The 27,323-nt window shown below is 33.8% G+C and overlaps 1 protein-coding gene across 5 annotated transcripts in view; it reads right to left on the reverse strand.

Annotated features, from left to right (window-relative positions):
- Fam135a (family with sequence similarity 135 member A) overlaps positions 1-14,073 on the reverse strand; it is a 110,047-nt gene extending 95,974 nt beyond the window's left edge. For 4 of the 5 annotated variants that reach the window (XM_076858519.1, XM_076858518.1, XM_076858515.1 and 1 more), the window contains exons 1-4: positions 13,876-14,073; positions 12,193-12,281; positions 5,809-5,882; positions 4,037-4,152 (exon numbers count right to left, since the gene is read on the reverse strand). In XM_076858519.1, coding sequence (XP_076714634.1) covers positions 4,037-4,113 — 77 coding nt within the window. In that variant the 5' untranslated portion in view covers positions 4,114-4,152; positions 5,809-5,882; positions 12,193-12,281; positions 13,876-14,073. The remainder of the gene's footprint in view (positions 1-4,036; positions 4,153-5,808; positions 5,883-12,192; positions 12,282-13,875) is intronic. The other variant, XM_076858516.1, reaches the window with a different exon arrangement.
- Positions 14,074-27,323: the final 13,250 nt, after the last annotated feature.

The raw sequence follows: 27,323 nt of genomic DNA on the forward strand, positions 1-27,323 counted from the left end.
AATAAAAAAATGTAAAAAAAGAAATTCAACACAATGAAATAATGACTAAAGTAAAGCTGTCTGTTTTTTCTTATTTCATACCTTGTTTCCAATACCTGAAAAATAAAACACTATTTTCAAGGGATCATCTTAAGTAACGGAATATGAGAAATTAAGAATGGCTATTTATAAACAATGTTTTGTTAAGCTCCACTATAAAAAATGGTATGAAAGAATAGAAAGAAAGCTGCAAAGAGCCACAAAAACATATTTCTTCTATGAGTTATTTTTTCAGGGAAGTAATGCAGTTTATTCTGTTTAGACTAGTCTTTCATATATAAGATAAGCTAAAATGGACTGTGACATTGCTAAATTTTGTAGAAGTGATACAATGAGAACTAATTTTTAGGATGTATACAGAGATGCAACCGGCAGAGGAAGGAAAAAATAAATATATACCTAGTTTTTCTGTTGTTGGAAAATCTGACTACATAATTTTGTGTGTGTGAGGAGGAGGAAAGAGTAAGAAAACTGAAGCTAATGGCTAAAAGAAGGTGCTAGTGAATATTAAATTATTTCATTTCTATCATTTTCTCTTAGAATTCATTTACTGAATTATTTATAATAGGGTGTCAAAAGTTATAAGAGAAACATTAACATGATTTTATTAAGCAAGGTGGTTTTACATATGAATGAACATTTATTAGACAAAAGAATAACATGGTTTTACTTCAAAAGAAAAGTAAGTAATTTTCCAAGTAAATTTCTTTACTTGGAAAGAAAAGTAAATTTACTTGGAATATTATTTGTTGTATTAAGTAACAGTTACAATGTATAATTTAAGTTTCATAACATTTCATAGTATAGCTTGAATGATTATAATTTTATAATATTTTGTTATAACTTTGTAATATAAAGGTCAGAGGAAGCCACATGCATATGAAAAGTATCTTCTAAATGGCAGTTAATGGTTTTCAAAGAAATTGTTTTCTAGCTAAAGTAGCTCCTAGACTCAACTCCAACACTGCATTTTAAAATAAAGATGAGCTTTTAGAAATCACTTTTTCAAAGAACAGGAATGTTTTTCTCCAACTCTTACATTTGAACTGGCCTTCCTTATGACTTGTGAGAGACCAACGTGACTCAGACTCCCGGCTGCGTGATGAGGCGCTCAGTCACAGAAATGTGGCAGAGCTTTCCCCACCCTTCTTGAGTTCCAGGGATGGTGTCTCCTGCATGGGTGTGTCTTGCTACAGCCCCATGGGTGGAGCTACGCTCACCTGTTCCTTTGTAATATAACCCCTTGACTTGTTTAGGATAGAATTTTCCATGGAAGTGCTTGTGTGTGTCCCCTTCTCTTACTGTGTCCTTGGGTGTGGTCTACCCAGATGTCAGACAACCTGCTGACAGTGGACATAATGAAGATAGATTCAGCTCCCTGAAACCTGAGCCTTGCCTCATCTGAATAGCTTCTCAATAAAAGGGGTCAGCCTGTGCTCTCACTCTCTCTCTTCCTGTGAACCCTTAAGGTCAGAGGAGCCGTCACAGCGACCTCAAAGAAAAAGGCATTTGTCTCTCTTGTGTGGTTATTTTGCACAACTCAATTAGCCCAATTTACCTGGAGTGACCCCTGAGCCTTTTAATCGAGAGAACAGAAACCCGACAACTTTTCTTCGTCAGTACATTGTAGCTGAGTTGTAATAGTGTGCTGGTTCTAAACCTAGATATTAAGAAGTCTCCTTGCATGGTTTCTTTGACTTTGGACCCTTGCCTCCTTCATGAGACCATGCTACAGAATGCAACTAGGAAACAGAGCTGAGTCTGCCCAGCTAAGCCCATTCTGCATCAGTTAGCACCCAGCCAACCTGCTAGCTGACTGTGGATTCATGAGTGAACCCAACAAAGATTAGTCATGCCAGCCCAGATCAGCAGAACTATTCAGCTAATCCACAGACTTGTGAACAAAAATTAACATTATTGTTGTAATGGCACTGAAGCTTTGTGTTTGTGGTTTGCTATTAGCTGCTGATAACTGCTGACAGCTGCATTACTGTAGAAAAATATAACAAATACAGAAATCAATAACTAGAATGTGTTAACTTGATAACTTGATGTGTGCTATATAGCAAAAACTTAAAATAAGAGGCACTGACTTTGGGGCCAAAATAACATTTCGGTTACAGAAGGTGGGAAAATACGAGAAAATTCTAGGAAACTGGAAAAATGCCAACCCATGTGATATAGTTATGAAATATTCTACTTACAAAGAAGTTAGACAATGTACCTAAGAAACTTTTGGAACTGAGAAAACTAATTTCCAGGCAGAAAGCTGAAAAGGCTAACTAATGGCTCCTTGTTAAGTATAAGGTTAAGGAAAGGTTCAAGAAAGAAATGAGCAAAGAAAGAACTAGTCATTTTATAAGCAGAATCCAGAGAGAATATAGAAGAACCAGGACTTACTAGTTGAAAAATAAAGCTGCTTTTGTTTCCATTCTCTTATAAGACTTTTAAAGTAAGATGAAATCCTTGGACAAAGATCAAATCAAGGATATAACTGTAGGGTTTTCCCTTAAGATCACTAAGATAATTAAGGCAGGCTCTTAGCGTTTGGCAAAATGGTTTTTAGGATGTGTATGGTATGAGCCCACAGAATTCTGATTCCCAAGTAGTACAAGTTTTATCTAGAGACTAAGAAAATTTCAAAAACAATTTTGGATATGGGTATTTTTAAAGCATGGAATAGACCATATTGGGCACACAGAATCCCGAAAAAGGTTTTTTAGTTTTCTCCAGTACTGGGAATTAAACTCAGGGGTGCTTTACCACTCAACTATACCCAGAGCCCTTTTGAATTTTTTGAGACAGGGTTTTTTTTTGCTAAGTTGCTGAAGATGGTCTCAAACTTGCAATACTCCTGTTACAGCCTCCCAAGTAGCTGGGACTACAGACACGCACCGATGCGCCCGGCCACATTCTGTCACCAGCCTGGACTGCTAGCCAGCCCTTTCCACTTGCTTGGGTAAAAGACTACAGCAGAAATGACAGTGCTAATTCAAAGGGCCTTGCATCTTCTGCTCTCTTTCCTGAACTTCCACCTTGGCCATGAGAACAACCCCAGGTTAGCTTGCTGAAATGTTAGACTACATGGAGCAGAGCATATCATAGCTGTTTTTACTTTTTCAATAAGATGGCAAAGCCAAGACCAAAAAAAAAAAAAAAACCAAACTTTTATCCTACCACTACCACCTCTCAGTACAGGCTTTCAGATTTATATCTGGAGTTATTGCAAAATGTCTCAGAACTATTCCCTATGCTTCTATTTCTTCTATAACCATTAATCTATTATACAATCTTCGTCATGTAAATGCTTGTTGTAACAGTGATAATTTTATTCTTACTACTGATGATTACCTAAATCCATAGTATTAACTCTTCTCCAGACTATTACAAGACCTTCTCTAATTCTACTAGAAAATATCCAATTTCCTAAACATTTTTAAAAATAACATGCTCATTCCTAATTTCAAGACTTAGTTCCGTTATTTTGATTCATACTGTTCTTTGCCAGTAAAAGGATCCCACACTTCATCCTTTGCCTGTCCAATTCTTATTCACATTTTGATCTTCTCTCTCCACATGAGTTTCCCAACAGACTAACCCAGAAATATGTTCTTTTGTTCCAATATCTAAAGCACTTCCTGTATATACTTATTGAAGTTTCATCTTGTGTGCTTTGTTATTCTATTAACTTATTTTTCTCATTACACTAAGCTTTTGAAGAGCAAAAATGGGAATCTTACATGTTTTCATTAAAGTCCTCTTAATGCTCAGTACAAATTCATAAAAGCATGTTGAATATATCAAATGTCATCACTAACTCCATGTGAATAATTCTCAAATATCTATTTAACAAATGCAATTTCTCAGAAAATAATTACTTGAATGTAGCTTACTGTTTTCCTTTTAAATGCTAGAACAAAAATATGCAATTAAATTTAACTTAAAGCTTTACATCTATCTTATACAAAGTACATAATTTTAAAATTAAAATACATACCCTCTCTGGAATAAATCCACATTGTAGAACTTATTTAGCTCTACGGAAAATTCTACCATTGCTTGAACTTCAGTCATTTTTAATTTATATCCAGAAGATAAACCTGGAAACAGCACCTTAGTTAAAGAAGGGGAGAAAAATATCATGAGTAGTACAATAAAACTGCCAATTTATAAAAAATGGAATAATTTAAACAAATTTCAGAATATGATACATAAGGAGAAATTAAAAATGAAACACACTGCTGGGTATGGTGGCTCACTCCTGTAATACCAGCAACTTGGGAGGCTGAGGCAGCCAAGTTCAAAGCCAGTCTCAGCAACTTAGTGAGGTCCTAAGCAACTTATTGAGACCCTGTCTGAAAATAAAAATAAAAAAGGGTTGGAATATGGTTCAGTGGTTAAGTGCCCCTGGGTTCAATCCCTAGTACAAAAAAAAAAAAAAAAAAAAAGCAGCAAACTAGTTTAGTGTGCCTAACTTAGCCTAACCCAACTAAAGACACCAAAAATCTATACTCATCAAATAGCACTACTTTCTATAATTTAAGATTTGTCCTCTTAAAATGTTTTCCTGAGATGTTTCCCTTAATGATATTTGTGTGAGAATGAATACAATACGTTACTAAAACAAATTCTTGATTTTATCTCAAAAATAAGATTTTTTAAAAAAAATTTAAGCCACCTAATTATTATGTAGTCTTACTTTACACATAATGATAATATACCAGTCAAAATGAGAATTTTTTTAAATCCCCATTTAAATCCATGAAAGGCTTTTCTCTGTTAAGTGAAAAAAAAAGAGTTCTTCAGTGACTATTTTTAAAGAAAGAAAAACTTTTTTCTTCATTATAAAAGACTAAAGTATTCATTTTCAAAGGTTAAAAAAAAATAACAGAGGACCAAAACAATTCCATTCATTAGTATGTATATATCTCTATATATGGTTGGTACACATTCTAACGTTACACATTAGTACAATATTTATAGAAATGGAATCAAATCACATGTACACTTTATAATCTACTTATCTCACTTAATTTTCTGATGGACATATAAGTCAATAAATGTAATTGTACAACATTATTTTTAGTTATAATTATTATGTAACTGTGAACATATTATAGTTTAGACACTCACCCACTACTGGGTACTTCAGTTCAATCTTTTCAGTATTTCAGAGGAAAAAAGTAGCAATTGTTCTCATCAATAGACATATTTTTCAGCAAATTAAGGTAAAAAATATTGGTAGACAATTCTGTATAATTTTTTTTGTATTTCTGCATGCCTTACTCATAGAAATGCTAACAACCTTTGTTCCAGACTATTTTTTATATACAGTTTATATAGATGTATGTATATGGTCTTAAAACTCAAGACACAGTGTCTTATACTAAAACAAAGGGAAGATCTGTTTACTGTCCCATATAATAAAAATAAAGTCTCCCTTCAAGGCAAAAGTCAGATGGATTTATTGTCCATATAACAGATTAGTTTCTCTTTGCTCAGGGTTCCTCTCCTGTGAAATAACCTACTTATATGCAGGTATCAACTGGTACTTAAGGTACTGCTTTAAGTGTAAACCATCTTTGTTTTTGATCCATGAATTTCAGGTCTTCTGCTAAAATCCATAGCACCATGGCAGGCTACCTTGCTAGCTTGCAAGTAGGGTAAAATCTCAGATCCTTAATGGTTCTTGAAATAGTGCTTCCTTAAAATTTAGCAAACATTCAAATCTATCATGAATTAAGTGTAAAAGAAATGTCATATCCTTACCTCTGCTGATCAAAACTTCATTTTAACATTATTACTTCCAGTTATTACTTCTTGTTACAAATATATTGTTCCCCCTATGAGAAACAAACAATAAGATCTCAAACAAAATAGCAGACATAAAAGAAATCTGTATATGCTAAAATAATTAATATTTTAAATTTATATAAAATATCTATGTCCTTGATAAGGCTTGGAAAAAATTATAGTTTCACTAATATCACTAATATCAACACCAACTCTATTAAGGATTCACTTTTGCATAATGTAAGTATAATAATAAGATACTTTATTTTCTTAGTTTAGTGGTTCGAAACAATCTTCATTAATACCAAAGATTTTGAAACATTAATTCTTAAGATATAGAACTCATCATTTTTAAATAACTTTTAATTTGTAAAATTCCAAATGTATGTTTTGTATCTATATATGTGTGTATGCATAAAAAGAGCTATTTAAAATATTTTGACAGAAAAATTGCTTCATTTTGCTATACTTTTTTTTTCCACATTTCAAACAATACTTAACACAGAACTTTTTCTCTATAAAGGCACTGACTTTGCCAACTTCCAAACTGCTATTTTCTACTTTAATAATTGCATCATTAATAATTATCAATGTACCATCTTTATAAAAGTCATTCCCCATTTCATGGAAAATCATCTAAGATATCATTTCACACACACACACACACACACACACACACACACACACACTTTCATGTGGACAAGGTTTAGATCATGCTCTGGTTCTGATTCTGATTCTGACTCAAGTTTGGTCAAGTCTCCAGGCCTTAGCTTCTCAGATATAAAACAGATATCCAAACACTTATAGAACACCAACTACAGGCTAGGAATTGCAATAGATACAAGGTATAGCTCAGTTCCTGATCTCAAAAAGCCACCTGTCCATCAGGAAGCAATAAATACATGTAAGTATAGGACAATAGTTAAAATATGGGCTTAGGATTTGAATCTCAGATTCAATATTTTGGTAGTTTTCTTCATACCCCTACCACTCCTACCACCTAAATCATATAACAATGTGAAAGAGAAATAAACTTTTCTCATTTAACTATTTAAGCTTTCTAATTTAAGCTATTTTCAGTTTGGGATCCTAATTACTACAACTTGGCCTCTTCCTTAACACAGAAATTATTATCAGAATCAGAGTAATGCTATAACAAAAATCCTTAAATATATGGCACCAGCTTAGTCATTTCATACCAGCCAACATGGAAACACACTACTGGAATACTAGTGATCCACTGTGTAGAAGCAAAACAATTGACAAAACTGTTGTCTACAATAACCTGCAGAAACAGATGTCCACAAAAAACCCACACCACCAGAAAAGTATATGAAAAGTGCCACAACACTGGATGTGTTGGTGGTTCTTTGTTGTATTTATATAGGCAAGAATTTGACTAGTGGATAGGCGAAGGTGGAAAGAAATAGGACAGCAGAAATGTGGGGCCTTGCAGTCAATACCCAACATCCAATTAGCACTCTTCCCAAAGGAATTCTTCTTAACAAAATAAAGTATCTAGTGCTGTACTTTAGATTAAGGATGCTGCCATCTCACCAATGCCTACTGTTTCAGATAATTTCATGAAAGTGGTTATTAAAATGAGAGATGAAGATATACTTCATTAAAACATGTTATGTGCACAGAAAAAAAAAAAAAAGAAAAAAGGCGGCATATGGAACACATCTAATTACTGTCACAGAACTAAATGGAGACAAACAAAAATCCTGTTATATTTTTGACAGAATTATTTTTGTCAAATTACAAGCTAACGTGAAAATACTATAACTGTGTAACTTACAAGGTGGCAAACCTGTGGTAGCAGAAAATAGGATATGAAAACTATATACCCTAAGTGGGCAAATATCTGGTGTAAATTCTGGCCACCTAAGTTAGTTAAGTCTGCATTGATTATTTTAGTCTGAATAGCTGAGCTATAGTCTTACTTTTTAATTTATATTTTGATCCTTTTTTGGTTGGCTGAGGCCATGACACCCTACCCATCCTTGTAAGCTCCTTTCTGCGGGAGCTAAATATGCTCAGTGATTAGATTATATGCTCCTGCAAATGGTCAAGCAACCTGTCAGGTGCCTGACTCTGAAAATCACCACCATTCAGATGGCTTTTACCTTTTTTTTCCCCACAGTCATTCACATGTATAACACACTTAGCTGTCACTTAAAAAGTGATACACAGCAAAACTAAGCTTTTCAGAATCATTACAGTAAAGGGGACACATACAGTAAGGAAAATTACCTTTCTAGAAACTTGTTGCTGCACCTTATTTATCAAAATGAACTTTGGATATAGTTCATTTCACCAGCCATAGGCTATGTTGCATAAATTACAGAAATATTTAAGAAGAGAATACTAAATTCTTCTGAGACTGAGGCAGAAGGTTGCTCTTCCAAAGGAAAGATAATGAGAACAGCTTGATATACAAATTATATTGTTAAAAGATGTATGTTTCTCTATTGGTAATACCAAATATAGATCAAATAGTAATATAAAATAAAAAGCAAACTTGTTGGCCTACCAACTCTTAGACCAATAGCTTTTAGTATGTTATTTCATTTAATTCTCCTAAAAATCTGAAGGAGCTAATATTACTCCATTTTATAGGAGAGGAAACTAAGGAGCATAAAGTTTATGTAATTCATGCAAGCTCATATAGTAAGTAAATAATAAAAAAGGACAAAAAACTCAATAGTCTTTATTTGTACTTGCAAAATTCTAAAATTCACGCTTGAAATACTCTAGGAAGTAGATATAATGACCATCAAGCCATAAAAAAAGGGCTATCCAAAGAAAAATTGAAGTCAGAATGCAACACTAATGACAAAAAAATTATAGCTATATTCAATTTGTCATGTAATAAACACTATTTCTAAATTATAAAATCCTAATTTCTCACAACTTACAGACACATATCAAAACTATAGTTTTAATGGCATTGTCTCTTCCAATTTCTTTAAAATTTTTGTTTAAACAGCTGTCTACTGAAAGGCAAATACATTGTTACCAATTTTAGAACTAACATCTACATTAAGAAGTAAGCATTCTCAATATTGGATAACTGTGTTAATACCATAAAAATCCTATAGGAAAAAAACAATTTTTAAACATAATACAAAAGGAACCATAGTAATCTCTGAGAGTATTCCACTTAACATGTAAGAATGAAGTAAAGAAAAAGAGGAAAAACTTTTATTGCTCATTATGTGACACTTAATAAAGGTTACCTCTCAAAATTACCAAAACATAGTTATTTCCATTAACAGAAAGAGAAACTTAGAAAGAACCACAAGCTATCTTCTGTTGCTAGGATCTGTCCAGCAATGCTCAAAATATTTCCTCTTATTGATTATCTCAACAGAAAACAAAGCTCAGAATCAGAATAAAAAGAATTATAATCCACTTCATGAAAAATATTCTAAGAAACAATGTTTTCTTGACATATTTTCCACATTTTCTCAAGTCTACCAGTAAGTCTGATATTAGACAGATCTGAATTCTAGTTCAGATGATATAAGCTAGCCTCATTTTTTTCAAATGCAAATAATACTTACGATTCTTAACTCAAAAGATAAAGTTTAAAGAACTAATATACATAAAGCATTAATCATTGCCCTTGGTTCATGGTACTCAATAAATAGCTGACACTGTGATTTTTATCTTAGTTTTAAGGATTCCATGCAAAGAAATGTCTATTTGAAATAATGCAACTCAAGTAAACAGTTTATTATTTCAATTGCATGATTTGAAAATACTTTCATTTATAGGCTAGAAGACCTTAAAAGAAGAAGGGTTGGCTTCAATCTTTTTAGATGCTGGGTTAACTAGGGAAAAAATAGACAATGAATATTGGATTGGCTTCAATTGAGATATTTTTAATGTGCTGGGGAAAACTAGAGGGAAAATAGACAATATTTTTTAAAAAATATTTTTAGTCATAGATGGACACAATACCTTTATTTATTTTTATGTAGTGTTGAGGATCGAACTCGGTGCCTCTCACCTGCTAGGCAAGTGCTTTACAGTCTGAGCAACAACCCCAGCCCAACAATGATTTTTTTCAACTACCTACTCAAAGACATTTTTCTACTGATTTCACTAGCATTTCCCTGGCTCACAATCTTAGAACATTTCAAAATTCTTCTACCAAAATGGGGCCTATCACATTTTCATTTTATGTTGCTATTACATGTCAACAAAATAGTTATTAATTTTACATAAAGGGACTACTAGTAGCAGCCTACATTTTAAACTAAATCACCTGAGGGGGAAAAACAATTTCATGTCTTAATGGAAACCTGAGTAAGGACAAAGGTAGTCTAAACATCTGGGGTTCTCAATTCCAAAATATGAAAATAATGGTAAAGGGTACATAGGCTTCCAAGGTCTTAAATTGTGAGCCAATATGCCCTGACTTTATTGCTTAGACATTTACAGACAATACATTTCCAAGTAAGCCTGACTTACTGGCAATTTGAAAACATCAAAGAGTAACACCTAATCCCAGCAGCTCAGGAGGCTTACAGCAAGAGGATCAGGAGTTCAAAGGCAGCCTCAACAAAAGTGAGGCACTAAACAACTCAGTGAGACCCTGTCTCTAAGTATAATACAAAATGGAGCTGGGGATGTGGCTCAGTGGCCCAGTGTCTCTGAGTTCAACCCCCAGTACCCACACCCCGCCCCCAGCAAAAGAAAAATGCATGTTGGTTACCACCACTCAAAAAACAATCATGAATAATGAACTTTCATCCCATAAGGAAACATCATGGGATTCAATATAAAAATGCTAATTCTTGTTTAAATTAAGAACTATAGTAAAAGGACATTTCATAAAACTTAACAGAAATGTACCAAAATGCCATTGGTAGACTTCTATATTGGCAAACATAATTTAAAAACACTATTCTGGATGGTCTACATCTAGAGATGTAATTCCATAAAAGGAAATATGCTACAATTTTTCTCAAAATGATTTCCTGATTAATACTTCATGAAGTCAAGTAGGAGATATCTTTAATGGTATAATTTGTCTAACACTATTATATTTTTGTTAAGAAAAAAGACTAATTTTTATTTTAATTTAGTATACCTTTGATAACCAAGCATATACCTGTTAAAACCTGCCAATCCTTAAAAATAAAATGCTGAAACCAACTTGTTTCAAAAAACCACTAGTTTCATTAAGAATGCTTTCTTCTCATATTATTACTCTGCTTCTCATTCCTATTCATCCCTAAACCTTTTTCCTGGGTACGCAAAACAACAACAAGAAGCTATTCACTTCAAATCTATATGCCCCATCTCCACTCATTTATTTGAATAAACACATGTACATATCACAAAACCTTGAGTAGTTTTTCCTCAATACCCAGAATCAAAACAAAGTCTTTATCCTTTCTATTCCTTAAGTACCCCCAACACACACCCACCTACTCTCAAGGGTCTGTATTTACAGAGAACAAAATGAAAATACAAGACAACCAACACTTAAAAAGATAGCCAAAGATAACTTTTATTGTTCCTTTCAGTACTAACTCCTGGAAAACAAGGAGCATTATCTGTTTTACATATTGAATGCTGCAGTGTCTGTCTCACTGTATATAAACATTGACTGAACTAAGCTAGTACATAATTCACTAATAGTCTACAACATTTTTTACAGAAATCTGAAATTTAAAAAAATCTAAAGCTTCCACTGGATCTTAAAAGGATTTAAGCAGTCAATATATTCCTACTGTATAATTTAAAGTCAGAGGCAAAAATTTAAGTATTTACATAGCAATTTTTGTCTATGAAGGTCCAAAGCATGTTTAAATGATTAGGTCTTTGCTATGAAGAGGTCACTGGATAGCCAACTTTAATATCCACCTTTTACAAGGTGGAGACATTAAGGTATAGAGGGTAAGTATCTTCTACAAACCAATTTCATGAGTCATCATGAGTTCAAGTCTTCTGACATCTACTCCTGTGCCTGCTATACACCATGAATTCTTATTTTAATTTCTAAGAGCACAGAATTAACCATTCCAATACAAAATCTGTAGATATTAATTTTTTAAAAAATAAACATTTACCTAAAAATGAAAAAAAAACCTTGCATTTAAACATTTAAAGGGAGAAGGCATCTTCAGAAAAAGCAGTAATCTTTATCTGCATCTGAAAAATCAGATATCTCAACAACTCTTATCATACCAAATAATTGCTCGTTCTTCTAAAAAAAAAAAAGTGCCCTCTATAACATCAAAACCTCCAACTTTTACCTCCAAGTCACCTTGAACAAGAAATACACTCCCTTGCCTTGGTATTACCCTTCTTAAAAGTAGAAACAAAAAACTTAATTCCTACCTGACATAGATAACATAAGGAAGAATTTACTGTTTGTGGACTGCTTTGGGTTTCCAGAATGAAATACATAATCCAGTTGATCTTCAACCCTAAAATAAAGGCAAACTTCACTGAAAATAATCATTTCAGCAGATACCTTCAAAATAAGATACTATACCACTATTCATAGAGAAGTTTTATTTAAATCAAATCTTGATCATAATAAAATGAGGGAAAACTTTCAAAACTGTTTAGGAAATTCTTTTTCCAACTCAAGAATTTAATACTTCTGTACTTGAGTATTTCTCCTTCAGTAAGCACACTACTTCTATTTTTAAGTTTGCAGAAATTGTACACATTTATTAAAGAGAATAGTGATACTCAGAAAAATGTTGCAACCCATTGCAATAGCAACATATAAAACAGAATTAATAAACTTGTAAAAAAAATTGTTAAATTCCATTCAAGGTTTGCTCTTGGACATCTATATTTACTGGAGGATACTGAAATTTCTAAAATTTAAGAGTCCATTTGTAGGTCAGCCTTTAAAAATTTTTAACTTTTCATAGTTTCATGACATCTATGCTGGAATTGCTTCTGTAGGTATGACAAGTAAAAACAATTTTTAAAAATTAAAGCTTCAATCAGTAAGTCTAACAATAGGTGTACTCTTCTGATGATATTTCCAGCTGGTGGAGAAAGATGAAGAAATTTCATTAACTTGAAAGCTGAACTAAGAATACTGAGTAGCTATTGAGCTTAGAAAAATGCAGAAGAGACTAGAAGGGCATGTTAGAACTCTTCAAGAATTTAACAAAAACTGAAACAAACGAAGAGTTTCAACCTATACAAAAAATATGAAAGAGTTTTAGAGGAAAAAAAACCAAGATTAGAGGCTAGAAATGGGGCCAGGATGGAATAGGATGGAAGGACAGGGACAAAACTAGCAGTGAAGTAGGGTACCAAAAGAGCCAAGGAATTGAGGGCCTCCGAAGGTAATGTGGTGGTGGTGGTGGAGCGGGATGGAATGAACTCTAGCGTAAAGCGATGCAAAAAAACTCAAAACACAACAGCAACAACAAACCATAAGAAGAAGTACCAAAGAAGGAAAATAAGAGGAAAAGAAAGTCAAGATAGAAATTACGGAGGTAACAGAGCTAGAAACCTGGTGGGCGAGGGCCAGGAGCTCCCTGTAGGAAAGAAGCAGACCAAGGATGCACAAGGAAAGGGAAAAAACTGAGGGGAGCAAAAAATATGCATTGCCTCCGGGACCAAACACCACCGGAGCGAAAAGGCAAGTGGGCACGGGATGAAAGAGCAGAACCATGAATGGGGGATAAAGGCGAGATAGGCGAAGATGGAGCCGGGGGCGAAGGGCAGGAGAAGGCTGGGGCACAAGAGGCTTGAGGTTCAGGAAGAACCGGCAGAGGAAGGTAAGACAGGGGCAGGGCGACAGGGAGTGCCCGCAGAGCTAAGCGCTGCGGCCCCTTGGCTTGCCAGAGAGTGCCCAGAACCGCCGTCCCTACCGACCTTCACCCGGCCCGGGGCTTCGTCCGACAGCAAGCAGCCGGTAGAGAGGCCGGAGCGGGCGAGAGGGGGACGAAGAGAAGGAGGCCGCTTCCTGCCTGGCCCCTGGGAAAGAGGGACCGAGGGAGGGGTCGTGAGTGTCGGGAGCGACAGGACCCAGAGCGGAGAGGGGCTTACCTCGCAACCGTCTCCACCTCTTCTCTCTTCTGTTGGATGGAAGAGCTCGGTGTCCAGCTGGAAGAAGACGTCCCTACCCGGGTCAGCACCATTCCGCCCGGGGCCCACTCACATCGCCATCGCAGCAACCACAACAACCGCAACCGAGGAGCCGGTTCGTCACCGCCGCTCGGGTACTGGCCTAGAGCCGCCAGCGAGCATGCGCAGTCGTCTCAGTCCCAAGAGAGCCGGTCAGGCGGGCGATACCTGCGATCAACAGGTCTCAAGCCGCGCGGTCCCGCCCCCGTCCTCTCTCACCTCTCCCTCCCGCCTCTACCCACCCCTCTCTGAAGCTAGGCTCCGCCCCTTCCAAGCTCCGCGCCCCGCCCCTCGGAATCCTCAGCGGCGCTCTAGCTCTGGCGCCAACTGAGATTTCGAGAGATTTGTTCGCCTTTCCGACTCCCACTCCCAAGTTCCCGCGAGAATGGGAAGTTTGCGTCAATAAAAAGCGCGAGCTCTAGTAAATGGGCTCATCTTGGGTTTGTTGAAACCAGGTTGAAGACTAGTGGAAAGGGGAAATCAGAGAGGGCAAAGGAGAGGAGTACTAAGATTTTTACCTCTTTTTCTCACATTATTCTTTCTCTTTTTCCGTCTTTACTACTTCCTAACAGTGCTAGGAAGGCAGCCCTGTGTCTGCGCTACTCAAATTTGTGCAATAGGAAAAGAAGCTCCTGGGGATTTCTCTTAGCTCGGGACAGCTGCCTTTAGGGACTCCTTTGTGTTTTTGGCTAGGTGTGGGTGCTGATGTGGTACTTTCTTGGTTGATGGCGTACAGAGGGGTGGGAGGGGGCCCTTGAAGGAAGCCTTGGCTCTCAAATTCCATTAACAGAATTTGAGAAATAGCCCATTAATTTATTTCATTCTTCTGTTCGTTAACTTTACCCAGCAGAATATTTTGTTGGTGCGTAAAGCTCAGTATGTGACTAAAGCAAAGTTAAGAAAATTGTGGCTATGGCTTGCGTGTTAAAAATGAGTTAGGAAGATGGATAGTGGTGATGATTGCCCAACAGTGCGAATAGACAATGCCCCTGAACTGTGCACTTATATGTAGTTAAAATGGTAAATATTATGTATATATTACTACAGTGAAAATTAATTAGAAGGAAAAAGCTTTGTACATTTATTTGGAAGTAACCAACATTATTCTCTTGCACCTTAGCAAGGTTTTTTTTTTAATTTAACCTTTGATTTTTCTTCATCTTTGGATGAATTTTTAAGGTGATTGAAAGTGCCCCGTTATTTTATGATAACCATTCTATTATGATTTGCATAATGGCTTGCTTTTCAGGTTCCTAGTTTATCGCTTCTTTTATAGGCCTTTTTCATTTTACTATCCTTTCTATATAAGGGCTTTTATTGCTTGTTTTGTGATTTGAACTGTGTCCTCAAAATCGAAAGATTCTTTTCTATTTTGGTTCCAACTGTCTCCTAAGAAAGTATACTTAACCAATTATTTGCATTTAAACGTGCATGCATCCCTAAAATAGACCCTGTCCCAAGATTATTTCCCTGTTCCATATTCTTTTTATTCAAATTACATGTTTAAATCATCTACTATGTGGAGGCACTGTAGTAATCTTGGAGGAAACCAACATGAATAAAAGAACTTGGGTGGAGTGGAGTGTTTGCATACTTGTCCTATTGGATGTATGTAGGCCTGATGTATGCACAGATATGTACAGAGAGCTATTCAAGCTCAGAGGAGAAGCATTGGTCCAATTTAGATTGAAGAGAAGTCATGAGTCAGGAAAGACTTCCAGAAGAAAAATTACTCCAAGAGTTACTGAAGTGGGATGTGTGGTGGTTGGGGTGAGGAGAAAAAAAGGGCTTGAACAAAAGCTGTTCAGTGGGAAACTGATCTTTACCCTGAATTCAAACCAAGAGCATTTTGATGCATGCCACTGTTTGGGGATATTAGGTTAAAAAGTGGATAAGGATCATGGTGATCTTTTGAAGGAGTCAGATCAATTCAACTACTATATTTTTGTTGTTTTTGTTAAAAAAAAAAATGTGTACCAAACACTGTGCTAGTTACTGAAGAGTACAATCAAGATTGAGTCAATCTTAGCTTTCAGGAAGTTTGCAATTTCATAGGGGGAGACAGGAACATAAAATGTCATTTAGTTGTGCTAAAAGGATTAAATTGAAGTAGGCATGTTTGGGAAGAGGTTGTTTGGGAATCTAGAAGAGTAGCACTTGAAATTAACCTAGGCATTTAGGCAAGACTTCCTGGAAATTCCATCAATGGAAAAATAAAAATCAATCTCTTAAAGGAAATTAGAAAAATTTTATCTCCTGAAGTAAAGACAGAGAATATAGCTTGCATTGATCTCATTGTCAGATTACCTGGGTTCTAGTTCTTGTTTCTGCATCATACTATGTAACATTGAGAATCTCTTCACTTTGTCGGTCTGTTTTCTCTCATATGTAATGAGAATAAATTAAATAGAATTTAAATTCCTTTAGAAATTTTGTGATTCTAAATTTATTTCCAGTGTATCTTCCTGGGTTTTGCATCCTCTTTAATGCTGCTAATAATTATTTTTGTGTCACATTTAATGAACATTAAGCTAAGTCTTAGGTCACATGTGGCAATTTCCATGCAGGTTTTGAGTGCGCAAAGGATGTAAGCTTTGGAATCCTTTCTATCTTGTATATAAAACTTTAGCATAGAATGTTTTTTATCGAACTGTTGTATTCTCTTAAACTGAAGATCAGGTTATATCTCTCCTTCACAGTTGCATAATATTTACTCAGCTGAATATTCAGACAGTAGAAGAAATTAATATTGTAAATTTGCAAATAGTCTTATGGAAAGATGCCTCATATTTGTCAGTTAGACATTAATTCACTAAGTAAATAACCCTGCTTTTTGATTTTTTTCCAAATATTCCTGTTGTAAATATGGTTACTGTCAACTATGAAATTTAAGTTAGAAATAAGATGTATTCAAACTTATTCACAACTTTTTCCAACAATATGATTCTTTTTAGCATTTAATATATGGAATTCTGAATTGTTTTTGGGAAAATTTTGAATATTCTCTAATAAATAAGTTATTGAAAGTATTATGTTAGTTGGCTTTCCCTCAAAAATTACCTGAGATAGATCAGTTTGTAGAAGGAAAGGTTTATTTTGGCTTATGGTTTCAGTCCATGATCACTTGGCCCATCGGTTTGGGCCCATGCTAAGGCAAAACATCATGGTAAGGGAGCTCATGGTGGAGGAAAGTTGCTTACTTCATTGGGAGTGTGTGTATGTGTGTAGGGAGGGGTTTTCAATAACCCTTTTAAGGACACATCTCCAATGACCTTGCTTCTTTTTTCTAGGCCTACCTCTTAATGTGTCCACCACCTTCCATCCAGCCCCATAGGTTAGGAACCAATCCTTTAACACATGAGATTTTGGAGACTCCCAGATCCAAACTATAACAAGTGTTAATAAAATATTAATCCTGCTTCTTAGGGAAGTAACTTGTTTCCATATAAAGATTAAAAAGATTTAATCATTTGAAGATTCATAGGTGACTGCCCACAGTACGTAAGAGTAAAAATTCTCAGGAGGTTATATTTCTTTAATAACAAATACAAGATTGAGCAAAACAGAGTTTCATTATAGGACTTCCTTCATAGGTTAGTAACAGCTATGAACCAGAAAGGCAAATGTATTACTTCATAACTTAATGTTGTAATATTAGTTCATGACTTAATAACCATGGCCTTTCTGGAAGGACTATGATATAAAACTTATTTACCAAATTTTCTTCCTTATAATAGTGTTCAAAAAAGAAAATGTATTTTTGTTTTTGTTTTTAAACTGATGATATTGATTGCTTCTGATTGTTAGTTGGAGGCTGGAGAGCTTAGTGAGGGATAAAAAAGAAGATTTTTTAAATTAGTTATTCTCAGCTTGATCTTATTGCATGTATATTAATGGAAAATTGAATCTGTATTAAATAATACAGTTTTTTATAATGCATATATCATATGCCATAGTCTTTAATAAAATATTACAGAAAACCCTACGCATGCATAATTGATTAAACTTCAGATTAGTTTTTGTTATACAGAGTGAAAAGGGACAGTAACTTCTTAATTGCAGCTCAGATTACCCAGGTTTCCCAGTGACAGAGTTTCTGTTTGGATCATTGAGAGTGAGCCTGTCAGACAGAAAATATTCCTCCCACCATCAACCCTGTGAGTCATTTCTATGAAATTTAATTATCTAGTATCAAGTGACAGCAAGAAATGACTTCTGAAATTATTCTTTCTGTATATGTCTGAAACTTATCATGGTTTTAAAATGTGGAATATATAGTAGTTATCACTTTATTTGTGATAGCAAACACATTAGGACAACTAATTCCCTCTTCTAACAACTCACATATTATCTGGATTCTTGATCTTTAAGTCAACTCCAGTTATTTATCTTAAGCTTCACATAAGACTGTTTCATTTAGATATCCTGCTGAAAGTTCAACATATCCTAAATTGAACTCATCATGTTCTCCTTTCTCCTTCACACACAAGATCTTTTTCCCTTCCCAAGTTGGAATCCTTTCTATCTTGCAACATTATCTCTCCCACTTATTAGACCCAGGACTTCACAGCCATATTAGATGCTTCCCTTATTATTTTCTCCCATCTGTTCCATTTCATGTCCTGTTTGAGTTTTCTTTCCGAATATTTGTTTCAAAATGATTTTCAAATGTAAGGAAAAGTCAGTCTTTGACAAAAGGTGGAAAATTTCTTCTGGTAAGATGGAAGAAAGGAATAAGACACAGTGTGAATGGAAATGAAGGAAACTTGTCATTTTTAAGTCTGTATTTTACAGTAAAAAGAAAACAAGTAAAGGTCGAATAAAACTGATTCATAAGCTATTATAATATCTTCTAGTTTTGGGATCCTAATAATATAGTAAACATTTATCAAACCCTTCTCATCTTCTATGTGCTAGTTTTAATTCTCTACATGTATTATCTCTGCTCCACAAGATTTCAACCAGATAGGCATTATAGACTTCCTGTAAAAATGAATAAACTGAGCATGCTTTTATTGCCGGTAAGTGGTAGACTGGGGTTCTAGTCCAGGTCTCCCTGATCCAGAAACTATGCCACCATACTGCCTCTGAAACAGATGGCTCTTACTGGGCTCATTTGTTTATATTGTTTGAATAATCAAATTATCTTTTAACAGTTTTTAATAATTATTTAAACTTAAGTTTAAGCCTGAATTGATATCTGCATAAAATAAAAATTTTCCCCTCAGCAAATCAAACTATTGTCATTTTTATATAAGTCACTTTTCATGGTTGTTTAGGATTATAAAACATCAAAATTCAATGTTCTTTTTCAATTGTGGGATAATTTTGATAAAAATTTACGTTCTTTTTTATTTATATATGACAGTGGAATGCATTACAATTCTTATTACACATATAGAGCACAGTTTTCATATCTCTGTTTGTATACATAGTATATTCACACAATTTGGCCCTGGATTCAATCCCCAGCACCACACACACAAAAAAAGTTATGTTCTTGTTTTTAGTCACTTCATGAATTGAGCACATGATAAAAATTTTGAAATATCCACTAATATCTGTAAATTCATAAATTTGTATAACTTTATTTTCTAGTTTCCTTATCTGTAAGATGATTATTATCATAAGCTGTTTCATGGAGATGTTGTGAAATTGCTTATTGCAAAGATATTTTACAAAAGAAAAGGTACATATTTCTGAATATTCCTCAATAATGAGAAGTAATGATAGATTAATAGCTTGGTTGAATTTGTAATAGATATCTGTAACTAATGCTGAAATCCCCTCCCTCAAAAAATTAGACATACAATTCTAAACTCCTATGTCAGTTTGCAGACCAATAGAGAGAGAAAAATTAGCCTTATATGTATTAAAATCCAGAAGAAAAAAAATCTTTCCACTTAACTTTTGCATTGGAACCATTGATGAGAACATAGCAGACAGAAGAAATAACAATAAGATCATGTATGTTTCTATATTCTAGTTCATCATACTTTGTGTCCTCCATGGTTACCTATCAAATTTGTTTATTTTTAGCTTTATTTTAAAATATATATCAGTTGCTAATTTATCGTGGATAAAGAGAGAAAAAAGTTTATATTATAAAATACATGCATCAAATATTTATTTGTATTATATCTTTAAAGGTAATTTAATCACTTTTCCAATTTATTCAGCAAAAAAAAAAAAAAAGGCAATTTAAAGCAATTTGAGTAGAGGGCAAATCATTAACTTTTGGGTGATTGTAGAAACTTTTTGAAGAGGAAATATGCCCAGGTGCTTGCTTTACAGGTTATGGGAAAATATTCTTGGCAATTGATTTTCTTTTTGTGTTGTATCATCACCATTGAGAATACAAAAATTAGCATTTGGTGGAGAATTTTGTTGTTACCCATTTAAATTTTTCTACTCATTTTTTATGGTGACTTAAAATGATTTCATATTGCTGAGATTGAAATTTATACCTGGAAAATTTACATGTGCCCTTGACCAACATTTTCCAATTTTGCTTTTAGTTATGAGGCACAAGTTCTGAAAACTTGATATATATAATGTACGTCATGGTAACTACAGTTAATAATGTATTATTGCAACTTGCTAAGAGAGTAGATCATAAGTATTTTCACTATGCCCCCACAGAAAGGTGATAATATAAGGTTAATGTACAATTATATGCTTTAAATATATACAAATTTTATGTGTCAATTATACCTCAATAAAGTTGGGGGAAATTTTACAGGTGTTTTATGCAAAGCTACTTTAGATATTAAAAGTAACTTGATTTAGATATAAATGATATAAAACTGCACTTTTTTAACATATACAATTAAATGTGTTCTTCCCATAAAACCATCACAACAATCAAGCTAATGAACATACTATGACCATGAAAATTTTCCTAGACCCCCTTTGTAATCTCTGCCTTCTGCTTCTTCCCTGTCCATGCCTATCCTTTTCAAGCAGTGAACCCTTCCTTTAAACTACAGGTTAGTTTTCATTTTCTAGAATTTTATATGACTAGAATCATAACAGTGCATATTTTTGGCCTAACTTCTTCCATTCAGCACAATTATTTTGAGATTCATCCATGTTGGTGAATATAATAATAGTTCACTCCTTTTTATTATTGGATAGTGGCCCATTGTACCACAATTTGATTATTCATTTACCTGATTATGTATCTTTGGGTGGTTTCCAGTTTGGAATTATTTCAAATAAAACTGATTTGAACATTTTTACAGGTACTTCTATAGACACATACTTTTTATTTCTCATAGATACATAAATATCTAAGAATAGAATGGCTGGATCATATGGTAGGTTTATGTTTAATTTCTTTAAAAAAACTGTCAAATTATTTCCCCAGAGATTATAGTAATTTATAGTGTATGAGAGTTTCGGTTGCTTTATAACCTTGTCAGCATGTTAGCTATCCTATTGAGTATGTAGTAGTGTCTCATGTGGTTTAAATTAGCATTTCTGGGGCTGGGGATGTGGCTCAAGCGGCTGCGCGCTCACCTGGCATGCGTGCGGCCCAGGTTCGATCCTCAGCACCACATACAAACAAAGATGTTGTGTCCGCTGATAACTAAAAAATAAATATTAAAATTCTCTCTCACTCTCTCTTTAAAAAATATTTTTAAAAAATTAGCATTTCTGTAATGACTACCAATATGGAGCATTTTTTCAAATTTATTTTCATCCATATAACTTTGGGAGGTAATTGCTTAAATCTTTTGTACATTTTGTTTTTGGGTTGTTTTCTTGTTACTGAGGTTTGAGGGTTTTTTTTTTTTTTTTTTTTTTTTTACATATTTCAAATACACTTTCTTTTACAGATATGTGGTTTGCAATTATTTTCCCCTAATCTTTGCATTTTCAATAGTGTCTTTAGGAGAGCAGAAGTTCTTAATTTCGATGGAGTCTGATTTGCCAGTTTTCTCTTTTATGAATTGTGCATGTGGAGTCATCTAACAGGTTCTTTGTCTAACCCAACATCACAAAGATTTTCTGCTTTTATGATTGAAGCTTTAGTATTTAAAACTAAAGTCTACTTTAAGTTAATTGTATACAATTGCATTGAAGTTATTATTTTTTTGCATTAGGAAATCCATTTTTTTCCTAGCACCATTTGTTGTAAAAACAAACAAACAAAAAAACCCCAAATCTTTTATCTTTTGAATTGCTTTTGTATCTTTATTGAAAATCAATATATCATGTCTATTTCTGGACACAGGACTCTGTTCCATTGATCTATTCATGTACATTTATGCTAATCCTATCCTGTCTTTCAGTAGCTTTATGTTACAATCAGGTTGTAAAAATTTCCAACTTCTTTCTTTTTCAAAGTTATTTTGGCTATGATAGCTCTTTGGCAATTTCTTGTGAATTTTAGGATGAGTTTGTTTGTTTCTACATTTAAAAAATCTGCTAGGATTTTGATTGGAATTGCATTGAATTTATAGATCAACTTGAGGAGATTTGACATATTAACAATATAAATGTTCAAACTCATTATTGTATATTTGATTCAAGTTTCCTTTAATTTCTCTCAGCAATATTTTGATGTTATTGTATAGGTCTCACACATCTCTTGTCAGATTTATCTATAAGAATTTCATATTTTGATGCTATTGTAAATCTATTATTTACATTCCAATTGTTGTTGTAACTATATAGAAATACTATTGTTTTTATATTGATATTATATCTTGCAACTTTATGAAAACCAAAGATTCTAATAACTTTCTCCATATATGCCATTAGATTTCACATAGATAACACTGTAAATAAAGACAGTTTTGCTTCTTATTTCTTTTCATTGCTTTATTGCTCATACTTACTTAAATAAAAAATAGTGTAATACTTGTTTTATTATTGATCTTAGAAGAAAAGTATTCAATCTCTCACCATGTTACCTGAAAGCATTTTTGGAGATGTCCTTATTCAGGCTGAAGAGGCTCTTTTCTATTTTTTTCTAAACAAAGTCTAAAATGCTTCTCAACAAAAGAAATAATCAGTAAGGTGAATACAGAGCCTACAGCTTAGGAACAAATTTTTACTACTTGCACATCAGATAGAGCAACTAATCTCTAAGGTATATAAAGAACTCAAAAAGCTCAACTCCAAAACAAATAACCCAATCAATAAATGGGCCAAGGAACTGAACAGACACTTCTCAGAGGTGATATACAATCAATAAATAAATATATGAAAAAATTTTCAACATCTCTAGCAATTAGAGAAATGCAAATCAAAACTAATCTAAGATTTCATCTCACTCCAGTCAGAATGGCAGCTGTCAAGAATACAAACAACAATAAGCATTGGCGAGGATGTGGGGGAAAAGACACACTCATACATTGCTGGTGGAACTACAAAATGGTGCAGCCAATATGGAGTATGGAGATTCCTTGGAAAACTGGGAATGGAACCACCTTCTGACCCAGCTATCCCACTTCTTGGTCTATACCCAAAGGACTTAAAAATAGCATACTACAGGGACACAGCCACATCAATGTTTATTGCAGCACAATTCACAATAGCTAAACTGTGGAACCAACCTAGATACCCTTCAGTAGATGAATGGATAAAGAAAATGTAGTAATTATACACAATGGAATATTACTAAGCAATGAAAGAGAATAAAATCATGACATTTGCAGGTAAATAGATGAAGTTGGAGAAGATAATGCTAAGTGAAGTTAGCCAATCCCCAAAAACCAAATGCTAAATATTTTCTCTGATTTAAGGAGGCTGATTCATAGTGGGGTTGGGAGTGGGAACATGGGAAGATTAGACAAACTGTGGATAGGGGAAAGGGGAGGGAGGCGGAAGAGGGGACAAGGGAGTAAAAAAAGATGGTGGAATGAGATGGATATCACTACCCTAAGTACATATATGAAGAAGACACAATTGGTGTGAATATACTTTGTATACAAGCAGAGAGGTGAAAAATTGTGCTCTATATATGTAACATGAAATATAATACATTCTGCTATCATATATAACAAATTAGAATAAATTTTTTTTAAAAAAGAAAGGTACTAGAAAAACAACTCAGCACCAAAATAAATAAAAATTCACTATGTTGTCTAGGCTGTCTCCAAACTCCTGGGCTCAAGTGATCCTTCTGCCTCCCAAGTAGCTGGGACTCCAAGACATGTGATACCATTCCTATCTTCTTCTATCTTGATTTGCTGAGAGATGTAACACCTTGCCTGACCAACTTTTACATGTATTTTAAACTTCACAGTGCATTGTTCTTATTTGTTTTAGTCAATTGTTTTTAAAAGAAATTTAAATGTAAATATATGATAAATATTTGTATTTATCTACATAATTATCATTTTCAGTATTCTTTGTGTCTTTATGTTGCTCCAGATTTTCATCTAGTATTATTTTTACTCTTAAACTTTAAAATTCTTATAGTATAGGTGTGCTTCTGATATATACTTTCACTTTTTGTATATCTGAAAATGTTATTATTTTTCCTTAGTTTTTAAAACACATTTTCATAGGGTATAGAACTCTGGACTGACAATTCTTTCAATCTTTTATGCATTCTACTCCATAGTTTCCTTGCTTGCATTGTTTCCAACAAGAAATCTTCTGTTATCTTTATTCCTAATTATGTAATGGGTAGTTTTTCCTTCTGCCTGCTTTTAAGATCTTTTCTTCTTTCCAATTTTAAATAATAATTTGATGATGATATTTGTGTCTTTTTCCAATAAATCTGTACATTTGAAAAGAATGTGTATTCTAGTAGTTTTGTTCACTAATTTTTTTCACACATACCATATATATATATATGTGTGTGTATATATATGTATTTTTATATATATATATATATATATTACATATATGACCTGAAGGTAATTTTATACAATTTTAAAAATAATATTGTATGTGAAACAATTTCATGGTATGAAATTATCTAGTGGTGGTGTCATGTTAGTGCTCAAAATCAGACTTTGTAGCATTTCAGATTTCAGATTTTTTAACTAGGGATGCTCAACCTGTATTTCATATAGTCCAAGGGGGTGTATTCTACTGTATATTTTGAGAAAATGAAAGGATTATTCAATTAATAATCTAGAGAACAGATTAAAACCCAAGGGCAGTCACTAAGTCTGTGAAACTAGGCAAGACGCGTAACCACCCTAGTCCTTGGTTTCTTCTTTTTTATTGTGAAAAGTGGCTATATCATAGATTCCACTAGTCTGTGAGTATCCTGTGTAAGATAACCTTAGGTCCATTCAGTTTATTGCTTTCATGCCTTTTATTAATCTTGATTTTTTTTCTCAGAATATTACATTAAGCAAGAGATAATGTATAAGGTAGATATGATCCTAGGTTGGTCTAATCAATTCTATCTATGGCCTTAGTTTGAAATCTAAATATTTTGTCTAAAGTAGTCAGAAATGCCTCATATGTACTATTCTGGTATAGGAAGGTATTCATCTTATACGGAGTTTTTCTGGGATAAATTTTAGTGTTAAAATTCCTTTTACACAGAGAACAACTTTGCTCCTTCTTTCTTTTGTGATGCAGGAGATTGCAATCAAGTTCTTATGCATGCTAGGCAAGAATTCTACCACTGAGCTATATCTCCAGCCTACTTTTGCTTTTCTATCTATCTCAAATAATACCGTGCACAAATCAGGCTTTAATAATTGTACCTGGTTTTTTATCTTATTTAATAAAACAATTAATAATCTGTGTCAGCAGTAATGTTTAATTAAAAATTTGGGCCTTTAGAAAAAAAGGAAAATAAAAGTCTTTAATTCTCAAAGAGTTAATCTATTATTTTCAGGCTTTTTAGACACAGAACAATAATAGAGTAATTAAATTATGTCCTGACATCAGTTTAATACATCTTTTTATTATAAAAATAATAATACTAATTGGGGCAATGTACAAATATTTATTAAAAATTGTTTATTTGTTGCAGGTACTGAGAAAATGTAGCTGTGGGGAAAAAAAAGACAAAACTCCAGCTGCTGTGGAATTTTAGATTCTAATGCAGGATGATAAACAGTACTGTATCATATATTGTATATTATACTGTATATTTATACCATATACTGTATATTATAAAACAATCATATGACCAAGTTCAAATTAGTGAGATGTTTATGGAAGTGATTGGTGCCACTTCCTGAACTACATTAAAAAATTCCCATGTATGATCTTTTCTTGCTCCTATTTGCTGGTTAGATGCCAGCTCTTCTCAGGTGAAATCAAGAAGACAAAATCAAGATTCAGTTCCAAAGACAAAATCCAAATTCATCTTTGTCAAATCTGAATATTTTGTCTTTTTTTTCTTTCATGATTTTCAGTGGGATCACTGCTTTGGAACTGAATCTTGATTTTGCCTACATATGAGTTTTGGCTAAACTCATATCTTTATTTTTACTTTTTGGTGGTTCTGGAGATTAAACCCAAGGCCTTGTGCATACTAGGCATGTGCTCTGCTACTGAACTACATCCTAGTCCTTGAATTTTAGCTACATTTTGATGGAGTTATTTCTCATCATCTTGGAATGTTTACTTTGAAAATGTCATAATTTAGTGACTTTTTTGAAAAGGTAATTTTATGTCAAAACAAGTTAGATATGTGTATACACACACACACACACACACACACATATATACATATATAATAAAACTAATTGTGAGCTTAGATGTGCAGGCTACATGCCAATCACATTACTTTTCTTTTAGTTACTATATAGGCGAAATAATACACTCTTCCATAGTTTTGGTTTTTCAAAGGAAAAGAAACCTGAATTCATAGTCCGCCTCTTAAAAACAAACGAAACAGATCATCTAAATTTTGGCTCATCTGTGCAACTCTGGACAAGTTAGTGTCCTAAATTTCTTCAGTTGTAAAATATGAAATAATGGCAACATTGTTGTGAGCTCTGTTGTGAACAAAAGCATATAAGGTGCTTGGCTTAGCAGCTATTACATGGAAAGAATATAATACAAAATAAACTATTATTTGATTTTCAGAATTTTTTCCTTGAAGAAGACATCCTTTATGTTTTGAGCCTTAGCAAATTTAATTCTGTCCATGTCATTTTATGAATCAGTAATGTCATTACCTCCCATGTAGATCAGAACCCATTATATTTGCTCCTGTTTAAACAGGGGAGGTGCCCAACTTGCTATGTCTCTTCCTTGCTATCTCTTCTCCACCTTCCAAGTTCTCCTTTGGATCAAGTATATGCCTGACTATTTGGCATGGCCACACCACAGGCTGATAAAAGGAAACATACTAGTGAGTCTAATCTTTTCTGTTAGCAGAGAGAAAAGCATATGGTCACAGTGCATACAATTCTTCTAACTGGTGAGGAGGAGTG

The sequence above is a fragment of the Callospermophilus lateralis genome, chromosome 6, assembly GCF_048772815.1.
Source record: "Callospermophilus lateralis isolate mCalLat2 chromosome 6, mCalLat2.hap1, whole genome shotgun sequence".
Lineage (NCBI taxonomy): Eukaryota > Metazoa > Chordata > Mammalia > Rodentia > Sciuridae > Callospermophilus > Callospermophilus lateralis.